The 15,786-nt window shown below is 41.9% G+C and overlaps 1 protein-coding gene across 2 annotated transcripts; it reads right to left on the bottom strand.

Annotated features, from left to right (window-relative positions):
* Positions 1-6,245: 6,245 nt before the first annotated feature.
* Positions 6,246-14,544, bottom strand: LOC116264406 (probable mannitol dehydrogenase). 2 transcript variants are annotated; one of them, XM_031644587.2, is made up of 6 exons: positions 14,393-14,544; positions 13,929-14,042; positions 13,316-13,829; positions 13,034-13,187; positions 12,720-12,883; positions 6,246-6,333 (listed from the first exon to the last, which is right to left on the bottom strand). In XM_031644587.2, exons 1-6 carry the CDS (start codon positions 14,488-14,490, stop codon positions 6,298-6,300), a joined length of 1,080 nt encoding a protein of 359 aa, XP_031500447.1. In that variant the 5' UTR covers positions 14,491-14,544; the 3' UTR covers positions 6,246-6,297. The 2 variants fall into 2 exon arrangements, with proteins under 2 accessions (XP_031500447.1, XP_031500460.1); XM_031644600.1 differs by lacking the exons at positions 12,720-12,883; positions 13,034-13,187; positions 13,316-13,829; positions 13,929-14,042; positions 14,393-14,544 and adding exons at positions 6,759-6,912; positions 7,041-7,554; positions 7,654-7,767; positions 8,117-8,239 and having other exon boundaries at positions 6,247-6,497.
* Between the last annotated feature and the right edge of the window lie 1,242 nt (positions 14,545-15,786).

Here is a 15,786-nt window from a genome sequence, read left to right as displayed (position 1 = left end):
CAGCAACCAAACGGAAGAGACGAGAAAAGGAGTGATGGAGACTGGAGATGAAGGCCAGTGAACTGGGAACTGGGCTTTTAGCAACTTCCGGAAAGACGTGTAATCGAGTTCACCCACCCGTCGGACGGTCTCGCCTCATATTCCTCGAACGGTAAAGTTATTGCACCATCGTCGAGAAGGACGGGAAGCCATTAATCTGGCGACAACAGAGCAGTCACTGCTCTGACGGAGCCTCACTTGTTGTAAACTAGATCGGATCTCCAAGATGTGGTTGCCGGGAATTTATGTGAAATGTAAAAAAAAATTCGTTGATTACACCGACAACATTAGCAAAGGGGACATGTGCAACCACGCGGCTAGACTAGGGAGCTCGCTTCACTGAAGGGATTTGATGTTCAAATAATGTGTTTGTTGTCAGGTTTCAACCTCCTTTGCTGGAAAGTGAAGGTTGAGAACGTAGTTCTACCAAAGAGGTCGAGACCCCGACCCTCGCCCGGCAGAAAGGGCATCGACGGCGGCTTGCTGTTCATAGAATGGGTAGAGGGGATTGTCAAAAATGAAACTTATGGACAAAATCAACTAAAAACTCAAGAACTTGGTTCTAGAATACTGGAGATCATACTTAAACAGAGTAAACCAACCAAAAATCGACCGATTTAGTGCTAAAAATTTCAAGTTTGTTCCTAGATTTTGAGAAAAATCTACTGGCAATGACAGTATTTGACTTTTAACACAAAATATAGTCAATTGTTGTTGTTTTTTCCTCAATTTTCAATTCAAAATCATTCCAAACCTAATCTTAGAATGTCTTCAAGAAAAAACACCTATTAATCAAGTTGCAGGCCCACATTTTGAGTCAAAACGCATTATTTGCCACTAGAAAAGAAGAAGAGCACATGCAACAACGATTTTGATGAAAATCCAATCGATTTCTTAACATTTTTTGGCTAAATTTTGTTTCAAAATCTTCTAAACCGATCTTAAGATTCTTTGAGTATAAAAATGAATTAAAAATCGACGGAAAATCTTTAAACTTTTGTTTTGGAATCACCGTTACACAATTTCCAAGCAGGTTTCCGATGTTTCCTGCGCTTAGATCTGGTTTTTGGATAAACTTTCGACGCAATTAAACAAAAACTAAACATCTTGATTTCCAACTGTTTTTGCTTTTCACCCCTCGCTGCATAGGTCTCTTTTTTTATTTTTTCAAAATTTTAATTTGAATTTAAAGTTTAAATTTGTAAATTAATCTTACATTTTAATATTTCTTTATGCAAAGGGGCACTTTGTGAGCTCCCTGAAAAAAAATTAAGTGCTTATTTTGTGGTAGTTGAAAGGTTGAGGGCCTACTTATTATTGGCTCAAACTTTAGGTTGTCTTTTGTAAATTTTTCTTTCAGTTAATAAATGATTTGGGTAGCGATGGAAATGGATCTATTTAATGTGGTACAGACATGTAATTGGGTCGAATATCAGAACGAGATCCAATAATGTTCCAATTCAGATGTGAGGTTATAACTCCAAATTTCGTTTAAGAGACTAAACTCTTCAGAATTGGAGCTTAGCCCAAAGGTAATTCGTGAAAAAGCTAGGCTCGAACCCTCTTCACTCTTTGCCAAAATTCATTTGGATGATATTATAAAACAGAGATTTGGAGGAAAACATAGCTTGAGGTGTGTTTGGGTCCAGCTTTAAAAGAGACAGGGTGTAACACTTTAAAAGCTTAGTCATTGTGAGGGATCTTCAAGGGCTTATAAAGGGAGATTATTAATGAGATGATTGTCCTGCTTTCTAGCATTTTTAGGATTGAAACCAAAACTGCTAGGGGGCGGGTTGAGATCCATCGAACCAGGGGCCCGAGCCCGGGAGTGGGTCGGGCTGTTATAATGGTATCAGAGCAGTTTCAACACTCGGACCTTTGGTCTCATACGCGTGGACGGGTGTGCCTTAAGGGGGTGGATTGTAACATCTCAGAAGTTTAGTCCTGTATCGATCATTAATGAGATGATTGTCCTGGTTCATATCTTTTTTATGATTGGAACCGAAGCTGCTAGGGGACGAGTTGTGATCTGTCAAATCAGGGGCCCGAGCCCAGAAGTGGGTCGGATTGTTATACAGGAGCATATAGGCAGGTGGGGTCTTTATAAGGCATATGTTCCACGGAGCCTACTCATTTAAAGGTTAATTTAGTATTAAAATTTACGTGAAGTTGGGTCCAGAGGTGAGGTAGCCCAAAAAATCAGAGTCAATGTGTCAATGTCTGGTGGTCAATTCAAAATTTATTTAACTATTTTCATGAAAAAAAATGTCTGGTTGTGCCTTTAGAAAGAGACATTTTGAAAATGAAGTGAATAGCACCTAACAAACAATCAGAAGTCTAAAAATCAAATCATAAAACCAATCTTTTGAAAAATTTGATTGTCACAATGCAACTTTCTTGAGGGTGTCGTCTAGACGCTACATAAATCAACGTTTTAAAAAAAACGGTGCCTCCTTTCATGCTGCCTTCTTTTCAATAAATATATATATATATATATTCACGGTGAACTCGGCTTGATTGAGCTTGAATTTCTCTAACTTAAGCTCTGCTTGGCTGGGCTCGGCATGAGAAACACAGAATGTGTGGGTTGCTAACCTCACATGAGACTATTAGGGTGCCTTTTCACTTATGATAAAAAAAGGGAAGTATTTTTTAAATATTCTTTTTTCACGAGCTTATGAATTAAGCAAGTTCATTGTTTGACTTGGGCTCGCTCGTTTATTAAAGAGTCGAGTTTTACCGAGGTGGGTTTGAGCCGAACCCGAGTTGGCTTGACTCTTTGAACAACCCTACTTATATATTTTATATTTTAAAATCAATTTAGAAATTTTAAAATATTGAAAATTTTTACTAAAATAGGGTAATAAACTACTCTGCACTGGTATCGCCTATGGCGTGTGCATGCACTGTGCACCGAAATAAATTAACCAAAGGACATGAGAGATGGGAATTGAGGCAATCAATATTACTCTATTATACCAATTAACATTACCTGCAGGTTACCATCTGATGGAACCCCAAACAGAAAAATGATAAAATCTTCAAAGCAAAACCAGATCATTAGCAATGCAAACATGGACGCGAACACGAACACGAACTTCTAGTACTCAGGCTACAGCGGATTGTGTGCAGTGAGTCCTCCTGTATTAATTACCAATTTTTTTTTATTGCAAAAGGAAGGTTGAAAAACGTAAAAAACGTCCTTCCCATATAAAACGTACAAAGTAAAATATTTTTTTTTATATGATAAAAGATTAAAATGCCTCGTTCGCAGCATTTTTTTAACTTTTTATAATTATTATTTTTATCCTTTCAAAACTGGCATTTTTTTTACTTTAATAAAGGCATTTAAGTTATCACATATTTTTTTGTGCATGCACGGTAGCTATCAGGTTGTTAACCCAAACATTTAACAGGCTGTCCACGGACATCATGGGTCGTGTTTGAAATCATGCGGCTGTAAGGCCCTTAGTTTGACATGTGCGTCTGATGTAGACAATGAACTTTCTTTGGTTTATCCTGAATTAATGTGAATCATTCAGACCCGTTATTAATTTTAAAGTGATCAGATGGTAAAAATTAATTAAATTATAAATATAAAAATCAAACTATTTTTTTATTTGAAATATCCTTGAGAAAGAGTTTCGGTTGTTTTCCTTTTTTTTTCATTTTCTGCAAGTTTGAAGGCAATTTAGATTGTTAGAAAAGAATTTGGCTTTTATGCTTGCCCCTTAATCACAGTCGTCTGACTGCTTTGAAATCAACGACTCAAATAATTCCAATCAAGTCTTATAAATATAAAGGTCAGGTAGCATATGTTTTTCCTCCCTCACACACATATATAGGAACTGAAATGCATAGAGATGGGAAAGAACACCACGGGCCCACATGGACCCACATGTTGATGCCTCTTAAAAATTTAAAATTGGTTTAACAGTTAGTCAGAATTTCCTGGCCCCGTGCATGCTATCATGTTTGGGACTGTACTAAGAAACATAAATTTTAAGTATCTACAGGCTTTATAAGCATGCAAATAAGTAGATAACTTGCAAAAACTGCGGGAATTATAAGGTTGTGTTTGTTTCACTGTTGACCTAATATTTGCAGTGATTTGAGATCCTTAGGATCTTAAATCTATGGCTTTATGATCAGACACCCTCTCCATCCAACCATAAATTCATAGCTTTAACATGTAGCATGAATGATATTGAGATCCTTACATCTCTCAAAACACACCTTTTTATTCAATCTTGGATCTAAGATTTTAAGCTATCAAACACGACCTAAACCTTATGAATAGCATACAAACATTTCTTTTCCACATGTGAACAGGTGATGGAAAACCCCAGGCCAACATAAAGTTAAGGAATTACACATTCAGAATCCCTGCAAACACCCTCAGAACTAAAGAACAAGGCCTAAGTACTGGAATTGCAGCACAAGAGAACGAAACAAAGTCCTAAAACTCCTTGCAAAGGAGAAAATCCAGAAAGCGAGTAGAAGAACCATGGATAGTGAGTAAAAAGGTGCCTCAGGCAATTGTTCACAAGTATAGAAATTCTTATTTCTGAAGGAGCACAACATATATAAAAAAAAAGTAAATAATTGTAAGAAATCTATGTAAAAATAAATAAAAAATTTGTTGCTGGCATGGACAACTGCCCTCACCATCCTATAAGGAGCTCCGATGCTGATGGGAATCGATGCGACATTACTGAACGCACTCACTGGGAAAGATCCAGAAAGCGGTGCCTCACTTTTGAAGTCCTTCAGCCTGCATCGATTAGTCCTCAATTGAGAAAGATCTTACAGGTTCATTCAAATTCAAAACAGACGGCAGAGATGAACTAACATCACCATGTGCTTGCCTCCTTACTGGACCATTTAATTATCTTGCAGATTTGTGCATGCACAGGTCAGTGGAGTGGAGAATCACCTCCATGCTCGCACCATGACTAGCGATCTAGATTGCGCCAACTTCATACCCACCAAACACAATCTTCCAGTGGCTGATTTACGCCTCTTTCTCTCTTTACATCACCATTGGGTTCGAGGATGACAGCCTTATAGAGAGTGGACCGACCTCTCCACGGGTGAATGACAGCCTTATGATCCACAACCTGATTTGTGAACCTCCCTCTATTCCAGGGGCGGAGGGGGGGGGGGCGGGGGGGCCGGGCCGCCTGGGCCATGGCCCGGATGAGCTAAGAATTTTTTTTTATATGTAAAAAATTAAATTTTTTTCGTTTGGCCCGACCCATCATTCTTCTTGGCCCTACCGTCGCTCCTCTTGGCCCGACCCGCCGATGGTTTGGCCCGTCCCTCAACAAAATCCTGGCTCCGCCCCTGCTCTATTCCGCTTAACAAGGGGATGCTCCTCTAGCATACCTGGGCTTTTATTTAGGTGGACCGTCTGAGATGTGGGCAACTCTATTATTTATCATGGTGGCTCCATTTGCATTCTGGCTATTAAATCACCACATCTTCCCAACGATTCACATATGTTAAACCTCATGCCACCTTTGCTTTCATGTTTGCCTTCATTTCGGATTTTTGTGTTCGTTAATTGGGTCTATTAATGCATCTGGTCGGGTTGGTTGGGTGGCGTGTTGTAACTACGTCTTCAATTTGATTTCTAGAGGTATGAATAGTATTGATCTTAAGACTAGGAGTGCTCATTATGAGGCCAAGTGGACAAGTTATTGTCCCCTCTTTTGTCTTTCATGGCAAATACAATTCATGATGATCATTGTTATATATATATATATATATATATATATATATATATATATATATAATATTTGGTTCCCGTATTGTTTATCGTAAAAATTGGTTTGAGAGTATATGTGCTCCTGCACCGACCAATTCTAAGCCATCACAATCGCCGCCTCAATTTAAAATCCCAATATTTATGCTGCCGTGCTTCAATTTTAATTCCGTATAAAATATACGTGCCAGCATGATTGAATAATGCCAACTAAACCATGTTGCAAGCTTTTCCACGATTTTTCTTTTTTTCTATGACATTTCTTGTAAGGATTTCTTTTTTTAAATTTTTTCTTCAGGAATCCAAGACCAATCATAACAGATAAAACAAAATCATATATATATATATAATTACAGATGAACCAAAATCACAGACGTCTTCCAACACATCTTACGGTGAATTCATACAACTAATTCAACAAGCATAGTAAAAGGCGATACAGAAAACCACTGTAGATACACACACTAGCGGATTCGCCATGGGAACAATCTCTAGTTTGAAAGCGAGTTCGCTACGTCGATGACGAAACGATACTTGACATCTGCTTTGGCGAGGCGATGCATGGCGGTGTTAACATAATCCATACTGACGAGCTCCACGTCTGCTGTAATGTTGTGCTTGCCACAGAAATCCATCATCTCCTGTGTCTCCTTCATTCCCCCAATCACGCTTCCTCCTACGGCCTTCCTCCCTATCGAACCCGAAACCAGGAGAAAGAAAATAATCAGTCAAAACACTAATTTATTTGAAGTAGCAAGATTCCGGCGAACCGGAAAACACCAGTTTTTGAGAAGGGCCATGGCGCATGACCAAGGCAGCAAGGATCGGTCGGCAAGTGCCGAGTGCAAACAATCTTGTGGACCAACATACTGACTTGATTATCAAAAGGAAAATATGGCAGTAAACGGTGCTGTAGATATGCAGGAATCACAAGCTGACATTTTTTACGTACCGAAAAGTAGAGAAAATGCGTTGATGGATAGAGGTTTGTCCGGCAACCCCACCATGACGAGCTTCCCGTTGAGCTTGAGGAGGGCCACCAATGGCTCCAGGGGGTGTACTGCAGAGACGGTGTCGAGGATGTAGTCCATGGTGTTAGCAGCATCCTGTGGATGAACCGGAGGACGAGAAATTGTCATAAGCCAAACTCTAAGAAGTTACCAGAAATGCCTGAGCCTCCAACCGATGATCGTCCATCTTAATGGTTCGAGTCACACGATAACTAGCGGCTTACCTTCATCTTCTCTGGATCCCGGCTGACCAGGAAGGCGTCCGCACCGAGACCCTGGATCGCCTCCTTCTCCTTGGCCGGCGACGTGCTGATCACGGTGACCTTGAGACCGAAGGCCTTGCCTATCTTCACCGCCACGTGGCCGAGCCCGCCGAGCCCCACCACCCCGAGGTGCCGCCCGGGCTCCGTCATCCCGTAGTGCTTCATGGGGCTGTACACCGTGATTCCTGCGCAGAGCAACGGCGCTGCGGCTGCGAGCAGCAGGCCCTCGGGCACCCGGACGGCGTACCGACGGGGCACCACGATATGGTCGGAGTACCCACCATAGGTGATGGTGCCGTTCGGGACGACGGAGTTATAGGTGAGGATCGGCTGGGGGCAGTAGTTCTCCAGGTCACTCTCGCAGCTCTCGCAGGTGTGGCATGCTCCCACGAGGCAGCCGACGCCGGCGATGTCCCCGACCTTGAAATCGGCGACGTTGGTACCCACTTCCGTCACAGCACCTATGATCTCGTGCCTGCAAAAAAGTTCAGGCCGTCGCCGTTAATTGGTTGGGAAGTAGAAGTGATACGACAGCTGTAGAAATAAAATTCTGTGAGATGTTGGGGAGGCATACCCGGGGACGATGGGATAGATGGTGTTGCCCCATTCATTGCGCACAGCGTGGAGGTCGGAGTGGCAGATGCCGCAGTAAAGGATCTTCAAGGTGACGTCGTCAGCACCGTTGGTCCTGGGGACGGAACCAGGTGGAATCCGGTAAGCTAGCAGTTTTGTGGGGGAATTCATCATACTGGAACAGATGACCATTTGAGTAATATTTTTCTGTTGGGATCAGACTTGGGTCTGAGCTAATTTGTCCAAAAATTTAGGTAAAAGGTTTCCACCTCCCACTTTATTTTCTCATTATTCTTAACTTTAATTTGACAAAATTGCATAAATCCATTCTGAAACTGAAAAACATATGTTGTCATTACTCTTAGGATATTATAATTGAAGAAGCTAAAAGAACCACCAACCCGACGAAGAAGATGAAGAAGAAGGAAATTAAGGAAGGAAGAGTAGGAAGGGGACAGCAGCACCTGCGGGAGAAGTTGAAGGGTGAGAGAACACCAGATGTGTCTTTGGCGGCCCAACCAAACGCCTTCCGTGGGTGCTCTTCCTCTGGAGACTTCACCATCTTTCTCTCTAGATCTCTTTCTCTATCTGCGCCTTGTGTTTTGTTTTGCCTCTCCCCCGACTTCTCCCTTTATATAAGAGTAGCCAAGCATACTCACTCTTTCTCTTTGAAACGAGTAGTCCTTTTTCGTAGGAGTCTTTTTCTCTATGATCTAGAAGCGCTTCTAGAAAATAAAGGTGACGAAAAGTGTGGCAACCATTGCTAACGTCACTGCTGATGCACGTATTCGGTAAGCAACGCTGAGGGCTTTTAGTAGATTTCCTTGGCATTCAGTGGCCGATGGAGTTTACCCCGAAGAACTTCCGACCTCCTCTGATTCACGGGAGGCGGTTCACACGGCGCCGGTGAACGTCGACCAGATGTGGTAGTGTGAAAAGATAGACTCGGCTGGAATTCAAAGCGCTCGCGTGCGTATACAGGCATAACCGGGCCGGGACCGGGGCCGGGGAGGCCGGCTGGCTTCTTTATTGTAGCCAAACCTTTTTCTACGTATCAAGACAGACAGACTGCACCTAACCCGTTTGGTGATCACCTTATGTATTGGAATCTTTATCACCCAAATGCAGGAGTTGGGTTTCAAAAAATGCTTGGTAAACAAGTTTTTTACACAACCTTGCTCTTATAAAACAACTTTTTTTTTTCTTTTATTTGGTGACACAACCTAAATCTTTCAACGACAGTAAGAAATAATGATCACTGCAACAACTCTTTTAGTCCATTATTAGCAGCGGGTGTTAATTTAGGGTTACAAATGAATAAGATCTCGAACATATAGGTCAGATAGATAGCTACTAGAATCCGACGTAATAAAAAATGACGAAAAGCTTTCAAAAGCATATCTGTACCATTTGCAACCCCAGCCATTTTTTGAGATGAACATTGAGGCCGTTTGGGGATGGTAACAGTATGGTATAGTACTGTTTTATGCACTTATTTCAAAAAGTGAGATAATTCACGAAATACTGTTAAAGTGTTCGATGAATCTAATCAATTTTGGGTTAGATACATGAAAAAGTAACATAATAGCAGTAACATAATAGAGCTTTTAAAGAACAGTTTTGCGATAAATGTTATGTTACAATATTCTGACACATTCATTGAATGTTACAGCATTCTAAGAGACTCATAAACCATGCCGGCCGATAACTTTTAAATCATATGGATCGGTCCACATGGCCAGAGAAGTCCTAATTTTTCTCCTCGACATGGGTCCACCATCAAAGGAAGCTTAATGCTTCTTCTATTGTCACATGTTCTCGGCAATTTCCATTGGAAGACGAAACAATATAATAGACAGTCAACTGATTTCTATTTCATTCAAACTCATAAAATAAAAAATTAGAGTGCCAATTAGAGTCAATCCACGCCCTTTTCTAATTAGTGTATGAAGGTATGGGCAGATCCATTTCTTTAGTATGAAGTGAAAAACTCATTCCACACATGGGATATGATTCGGTGAAGTGGCATGAGCGGGTGGCTAATGGATGCTTAGTTCGAATCCCGCCATTATTTGGAAAAATCAACCAACTGATTATAATGAAATCTACCGGTGTGATTTGGAGAAAATAATTTTATCCCATTTTATCAAGATATGCATCACATGTCTAAGACAACTTAGATGTGAAATGATAATTTTGAATAATTTGTCGAGAGGTGGTTATGCATGCATACACAGCTGACATGTGTCTCTTTAGTCTAGTACTTTTAGGGGTACTTATCATGCACATGAGCGTACAGTGCACACAGGCAAAACCCTGTTGAGCAGCAGTTCGAGTAAGTCTTGAATGAGTTCCTCAAACGCTTGGTGCAAATACAGGCCTGTGCATATATCCAGGTTTGTAATTTGAATGAGATGATTGGTTCCTGCTTCATGCCGATGGGCTATTGGGGTATTTAACTTTAAACATTGAAAAAGGGGTTTGATGATAGAAATAATGACAAACTGTTTCATGAATATGCCTATTGTTTGATAACCATCTTACCGGACGGAACAGACAGCTCGCGTTCTGATTTTTCCCTGCTGACACAAACAACGGACGTGAAACGGGTAGGACAGATGGGACATGGAACGAGGGAGAGGGGCCCGGGCCATGGCCCGGGTGAGCACAGGAATTTTTTTTTTACATTGAAAAAATCAAATTTTTTTAGTTTGGTCCGACCGGTCGCTCCTCGTCGCTCCTCTTGGCCCGACCTTGGCCCGGCCCGCGAATCGTCTTGGCCCGACCGTAGAAAAAATCCTGGCTCCGCCCCTGCATGGAACGCCGTCACCCGACCTCGTTGCAGCTCCCCCTATTTCACCCCTGCTCCCTCCATGTCACCCTCTCGCTGCTTCCCCTCTCATTTCTGTTGCTCTCTTCTCTTTCTCTCTTCCTCTTCTTCCTGCCTCCTTCTTCCTCCCTCCTCTTCCTCGTCTAACTCATCCATTCAACTATGAATGGGATGTGCTCAATTCTGTATAGTATTGCAGTTGCAAGCCATCCCACTCTCTCGCTCGCTTCATTTTTTGTCATCTAATCCAGCTTGTAGGGCTTATCGGTGGTTTTTTTTTTCCTTCATTTCATTGAAACGAGACTTTTTTTAGTAGGTGCATTTCTTTAATGCTTTTCTCTTTATTTCTCTCACTCTCTTTTGGTCATTCGGATGTATATAAAGTGTTTGTGCATTTGACTGAATGAGTTAGTGTTTGCTTTTATTTGTAAGTAATCATAATTGTTTGTAAGCATATTAACTGTTTTATTAATAGACATTATTTCAAATTCTAACAAATGAAAACATCTTCTTCAAATTTCATGTTCGTCCACTTCTTCTAACTTTACTAATCAGAGGGAGGTGGATGTTTTTTATCCCTCTGAAAGTAGGGAGAAAGAGGGGAGGGGGATGACTTCCATTGATGCAGATAAACATGTCACTAGAGGGCCGGGACTTCCCTCTATCCATGTCGCTGTCCTTCATAGAGAGCAAGGCACAAAGTTGGCTTTTGGACTTCTTGATTCTGGTTATGACCGGGCCATAGTTTGTCTTCACCAGAGCAGATCCAGACCTTTCCTTCCTTCAGTGAGTGCAGCTTATGGAAAGTATTTTAGTGCAGATTGATGACCCTGTCAAAGGAAGTTCTCTGAGGATAGGCCCGCCTCATTGGAGACGAAGGTTTACCAATTGTATTCGCAATCCGAGGGGAGCTGTCATGAGGAATATTACTCTTTTCTGCTGCAGAAGTTTTATCAAGTTTCAAATTGTAATCCTGCCTATGAGATTGTCTCCCTGCTCCCTGCTTGTTTAACTGTACTGCTAGTAGCAGGGATAACTTTGAACTTACATCTCCTTTTGTTTTTGTGTATTTATACATAATCATTCTTTTGAAATAAAAATTTGGGGGTTTTCTGTGGGCATGTCTTGCAGTGGAACTATGACAGCTATATATGTTTATTCGCTCATTATGCAACGATCAATGAAAATACTTAGTAAAAATATATAGAACGAGAAACCACAATCTTATTTTGTTCCCAGGAGCATAGTTCAAACAGGCGGGTGGGGGGCATGTGTGATTGACTTGTGGAGTGCTATGCAGACCCCCTAGGAGCAAGGGAAAGAGGGAAGGTTTAGCTCTCGTTTGCGTGGTGGGATAACTTCCCACACACCAAAAAAACCAAATCTTTAATTTATTAAGTATATATATATATATATATATATATATATATACGAATTTTATTCTTATTTTGATATAACATATTTAAAAAATAAGATATTTTTATTATCTTATATCGGACACAACAACTATAATAGCCAAAACTGATCATAAAAGACACAAACACCAGATAGAACATAAACAAACACAAGTAAGGACAGACTATGGAAAACTCAAACATCGGACATAATAAATAGATCAGACAGAACAAAAACAAACGCCAGACAAAACAGACATATGTGAAACAAACACTAGACAAGAGGAACATAGTGTTTTGTTCATAAAATCATCAAGCATGAACATGGAACATCATTGTCTATAAGGACATCACAGTAGTGTGATCGACAGAATGTCTTGTCTATCATGTCACAATAGACAACAATCAAACGACCTCTTAAGGTTTTAAAAAAAATTTAGAAACAATTTTTAATATATTGTTTTTATTGCCGGACGATCTAAAATGTCCGTGCTTCAATTATGATTCCGTATAAAATATACGTACCAACATGATTGAATGATGCCAACTAAACCACGTTGGCATTTAATTATGTTTCAATTATGTTTCCACGAATTTTCTTTCTTCTCTGAAATTTCTTTCTTTTATTTTTCTTCAGGAATCCAATACCAATCGTAACCGACGAAACAAAATCATATAGTTCATAACTAATGAACCAAAATCACATACATCTTCCAACGCATCTTCTAGTGACTTCATACAAGTCATTCAACAAGCATATTAAAAGGCGACACAATGTAGATACACACACTAGCGAATTCGCTATCTCTAGTTTGAAAGCGAGTTCGCCACGTCGATGACGAAGCGATACTTGACATCCGATTTCGCGAGGCGATCCATGGCGGCGTTAACATAATCCATGTTGATGACCTCCACGTCTGCAGTAATGTTGTGCTTGCAACAGAAATCCATCATCTCCTGAGTCTCCTTCATCCCCCCAATGACGCTTCCTCCTATGGCCTTCCTCCCTGATCGACCCCGAAATCAGGAGGAAGAAAAGAATCAGTCAAAACACTAATTTGAAGTAGCGGGATTCCGGCGAAAACACTAGTAAACAGATCGAGTTGCTTCGGTCGTAGAAATGCAGGAATCATAAGCTTGATCAATTTTTTACGTACCGATAAGTAGAGAAAATGCGTTGAGGGATAGAGGTTTGTCCGGCGCCCCCACCATGATGAGCTTCCCGTTGAGCTTGAGGAGGGCCAGTAATGGCTCCAGCGAGTGTACTGCAGAGACGGTATCGATGATGTAGTCCATGGTGTTAGCAGCATCCTGTGGATGAACCAGAGGATAAGAAATTGTCATAAGCCAAACTATAAGAAGTGACCAGAAATGCCTGAGCCTCCAACCGATGATCGTCCATCTTAATGGCTCGAGTCACACGCTCATTAGCGGCTTACCTTCATCTTCTCCGGATCCCGGCTAACCAGGAAGCCGTCCGCACCGAGCCCCTGCATGGCCTCCTTCTCCTTGGCCGGCGACGTGCTGATCACCGTGACCTTGAGACCGAAGGCCTTGCCTATCTTCACCGCCACGTGGCCGAGCCCGCCGAGCCCCACCACCCCGAGGTGCCGCCCGGGCTCCGTCATCCCGTAGTGCTTCATGGGGCTGTACACCGTGATTCCTGCGCAGAGCAACGGCGCTGCGGCTGCGAGCGGCAGGCCCTCGGGCACCCGGACGGCGTACCGACGGGGCACCACGATATGGTCGGAGTACCCACCATAGGTGATGGTGCCGTCCGGGACGATGGAGTTATAGGTGAGGATCGGCTGGGGGCAGTAGTTCTCCAGGTCACTCTCGCAGCTCTCGCAGGTGTGGCATGCTCCCACGAGGCAGCCGACGCCGGCGATGTCCCCGACCTTGAAATCGGCGACATTGGTACCCACTTCCGTCACAGCACCTATGATCTCGTGCCTGCAAAAAAGTTCAGGCCCTCGCCGTTAATTGGTTGGGAAGTAGAATTGATACGACAGCTGTAGAAATAGACTTCTGTGAGATGTTGGGGAGGCATACCCGGGGACGATGGGATAGATGGTGTTGCCCCATTCATTGCGCACAGCGTGGAGGTCGGAGTGGCAGATGCCGCAGTAAAGGATCTTCAAGGTGACGTCGTCAGCACCGTTGGTCCTGGTGACGGAACCAGGTGGAATCCGGTAAGCTAGCAGTTTTGTGGGGGAATTCATTATACTGGAACAGATGACCATTTGAGTAATATTTTTCTGTTGGGATCAGACTTGGGTCTGAGATAATTTGTCCAAAAATTTAGGTAAAAGGTTTCTACCTCCCACTTTATTTTCTCATTATTTTTAACTTTAATTTGGCAAAATCGCATAAATCCATTCTGAAACTGAAAACCATATGTTGTCATTACTCTTAGGATATTATAATTGAAGAAGCTAAAAGAACCACCAACCCGACGAAGAAGATGAAGAAGAAGGAGATTAAGGAAGGAAGAGGTTGGAGGGGGAGAGCAGCACCGGCGGTAGAAGTTGAAGGGTGAGAGAACACCAGATGTGTCTCTGGCGGCCCAACCAAACGCCTTCCGTGGGTGCTCTTCCTCTGGAGACTTCACCATCTTTCTCTCAGCTCAGCTGTCTTTCTTTATCTGCGCCTTGTTTGAGTGCTACCTCTCCCCCACTTCTCCCCTTATACAAGAGTAGGCCAAGAATACTTTCTCTCTTTGAAATGGGTAGTCCCTTCCCGTAGGAGCACCTTCTGTATTATGTAGAAGCGCTTCTAGAAAAGTTGGCCACCATGGCTAACATCAACTCTGATGCACGAAACGGTTTTTGCGAAAGAGACCCTTCCCTTCTGTTTCTCCACACCTTTCTTGTGAAGACCAAAGGGAAGAGAAGAAAAGTTCAAAGAGCGTCGTTGTAAGCGGCGCGCTCAGTGGGGAAAGTGTTGGTGTATGGAACTTGACCCATACTGGACACTCATTTCCTTATGTAAGGGCATATATGTCATTTTGTACAAATGCGAGTTTGCCTTAATCCTTATGTTTTGAGGATGGTCGCCGCTTGTTAGTGTTGTCTGTGTGTTCTTCTGAGAGAGAGAATACAAGAGATCTGTGCAACCGTGGACGTAGGAGATTATTGCTCCGAACCACGTAAATCGTTGTCTTCTTTGCTTCTAAGTTAACGGATGATGTGGTAGTGTGAAAAGATAATTCAAAGAGTTCATTTATACTGGTTAGAATAGGATGACGAAAATTGAATCTTGATAAAAATATGTTCATGTTACTAAAACCTGCCAGGATGATGTGTTTGGTGGATAATAAAATTGTGTTTGTGAAAGGTTGTGTTTTTTCAACATATTTGAATAACTTGGCACCCTTAGGTTTTAAATAAAGAAAACTTTCAAGCAGATCTGCACCATTTGCAACTATAGCCATTTACTGTCAGTAACTCTACCAAACTGTTCGGCAATTGGGAATAGTAACTCATTCATTCATGAAATGCTGCTCTGTTACAGTATTATTTTAAGAGAGATTCATGAAACTTTCATCATTGCTAAGCGGCTTTTAAGATTGAAGCCCACGCTGGAAAGGTAAAAAAATGGGTCCTATAAGGCAACATCATGGATCTGAGTGGGGCTGAAAGCTTCTAAAGCGTACTGATCGTGATCGACAGCTCCGGCAGTATGGCCAGAAAAATGTTGATTTGTCTCCTCAACATGGGTCCACCCTCAAAGGAATCTCAAAGCTACTCGTAATGTAATGTGTAAGTTTTTCTTGGATCTCAAGTGTAAAAAAAAGTTCATTTTCAATACTAGCTAGTTGGGATTTTAAATCTTACCCTCAAAATTAGCCTTATGGAGATGCTTTAATTAATTCGTAGTAGTTCTTATCAGCTGTATCTCATGGATACGG

The sequence above is a fragment of the Nymphaea colorata genome, chromosome 11, assembly GCF_008831285.2.
Source record: "Nymphaea colorata isolate Beijing-Zhang1983 chromosome 11, ASM883128v2, whole genome shotgun sequence".
In the NCBI taxonomy this organism is placed as follows: Eukaryota; Viridiplantae; Streptophyta; class Magnoliopsida; order Nymphaeales; family Nymphaeaceae; genus Nymphaea; species Nymphaea colorata.
The sequence above is the reverse complement of the archived record's forward strand: the minus strand, read 5'-3'. Positions and strand labels throughout refer to the sequence as shown.

Bases quoted from the DNA above. Each gene is read 5' to 3' on its own strand.
- LOC116264406 (XM_031644587.2), bottom strand. From the start codon at position 14,490: ATGGTGAAGTCTCCAGAGGAAGAGCACCCACGGAAGGCGTTTGGTTGG. The intron at 13,830-13,928 runs GTATGCCTCCCC...ACTTTTTTGCAG, and splicing joins ATCTATCCCATCGTCCCCGG to GCACGAGATCATAGGTGCTG. The intron at 6,334-12,719 runs TTCGTCATCGAC...GTCAAGTATCGT, and splicing joins AATCGGATGTCAAGTATCGC to TTCGTCATCGACGTAGCGAA.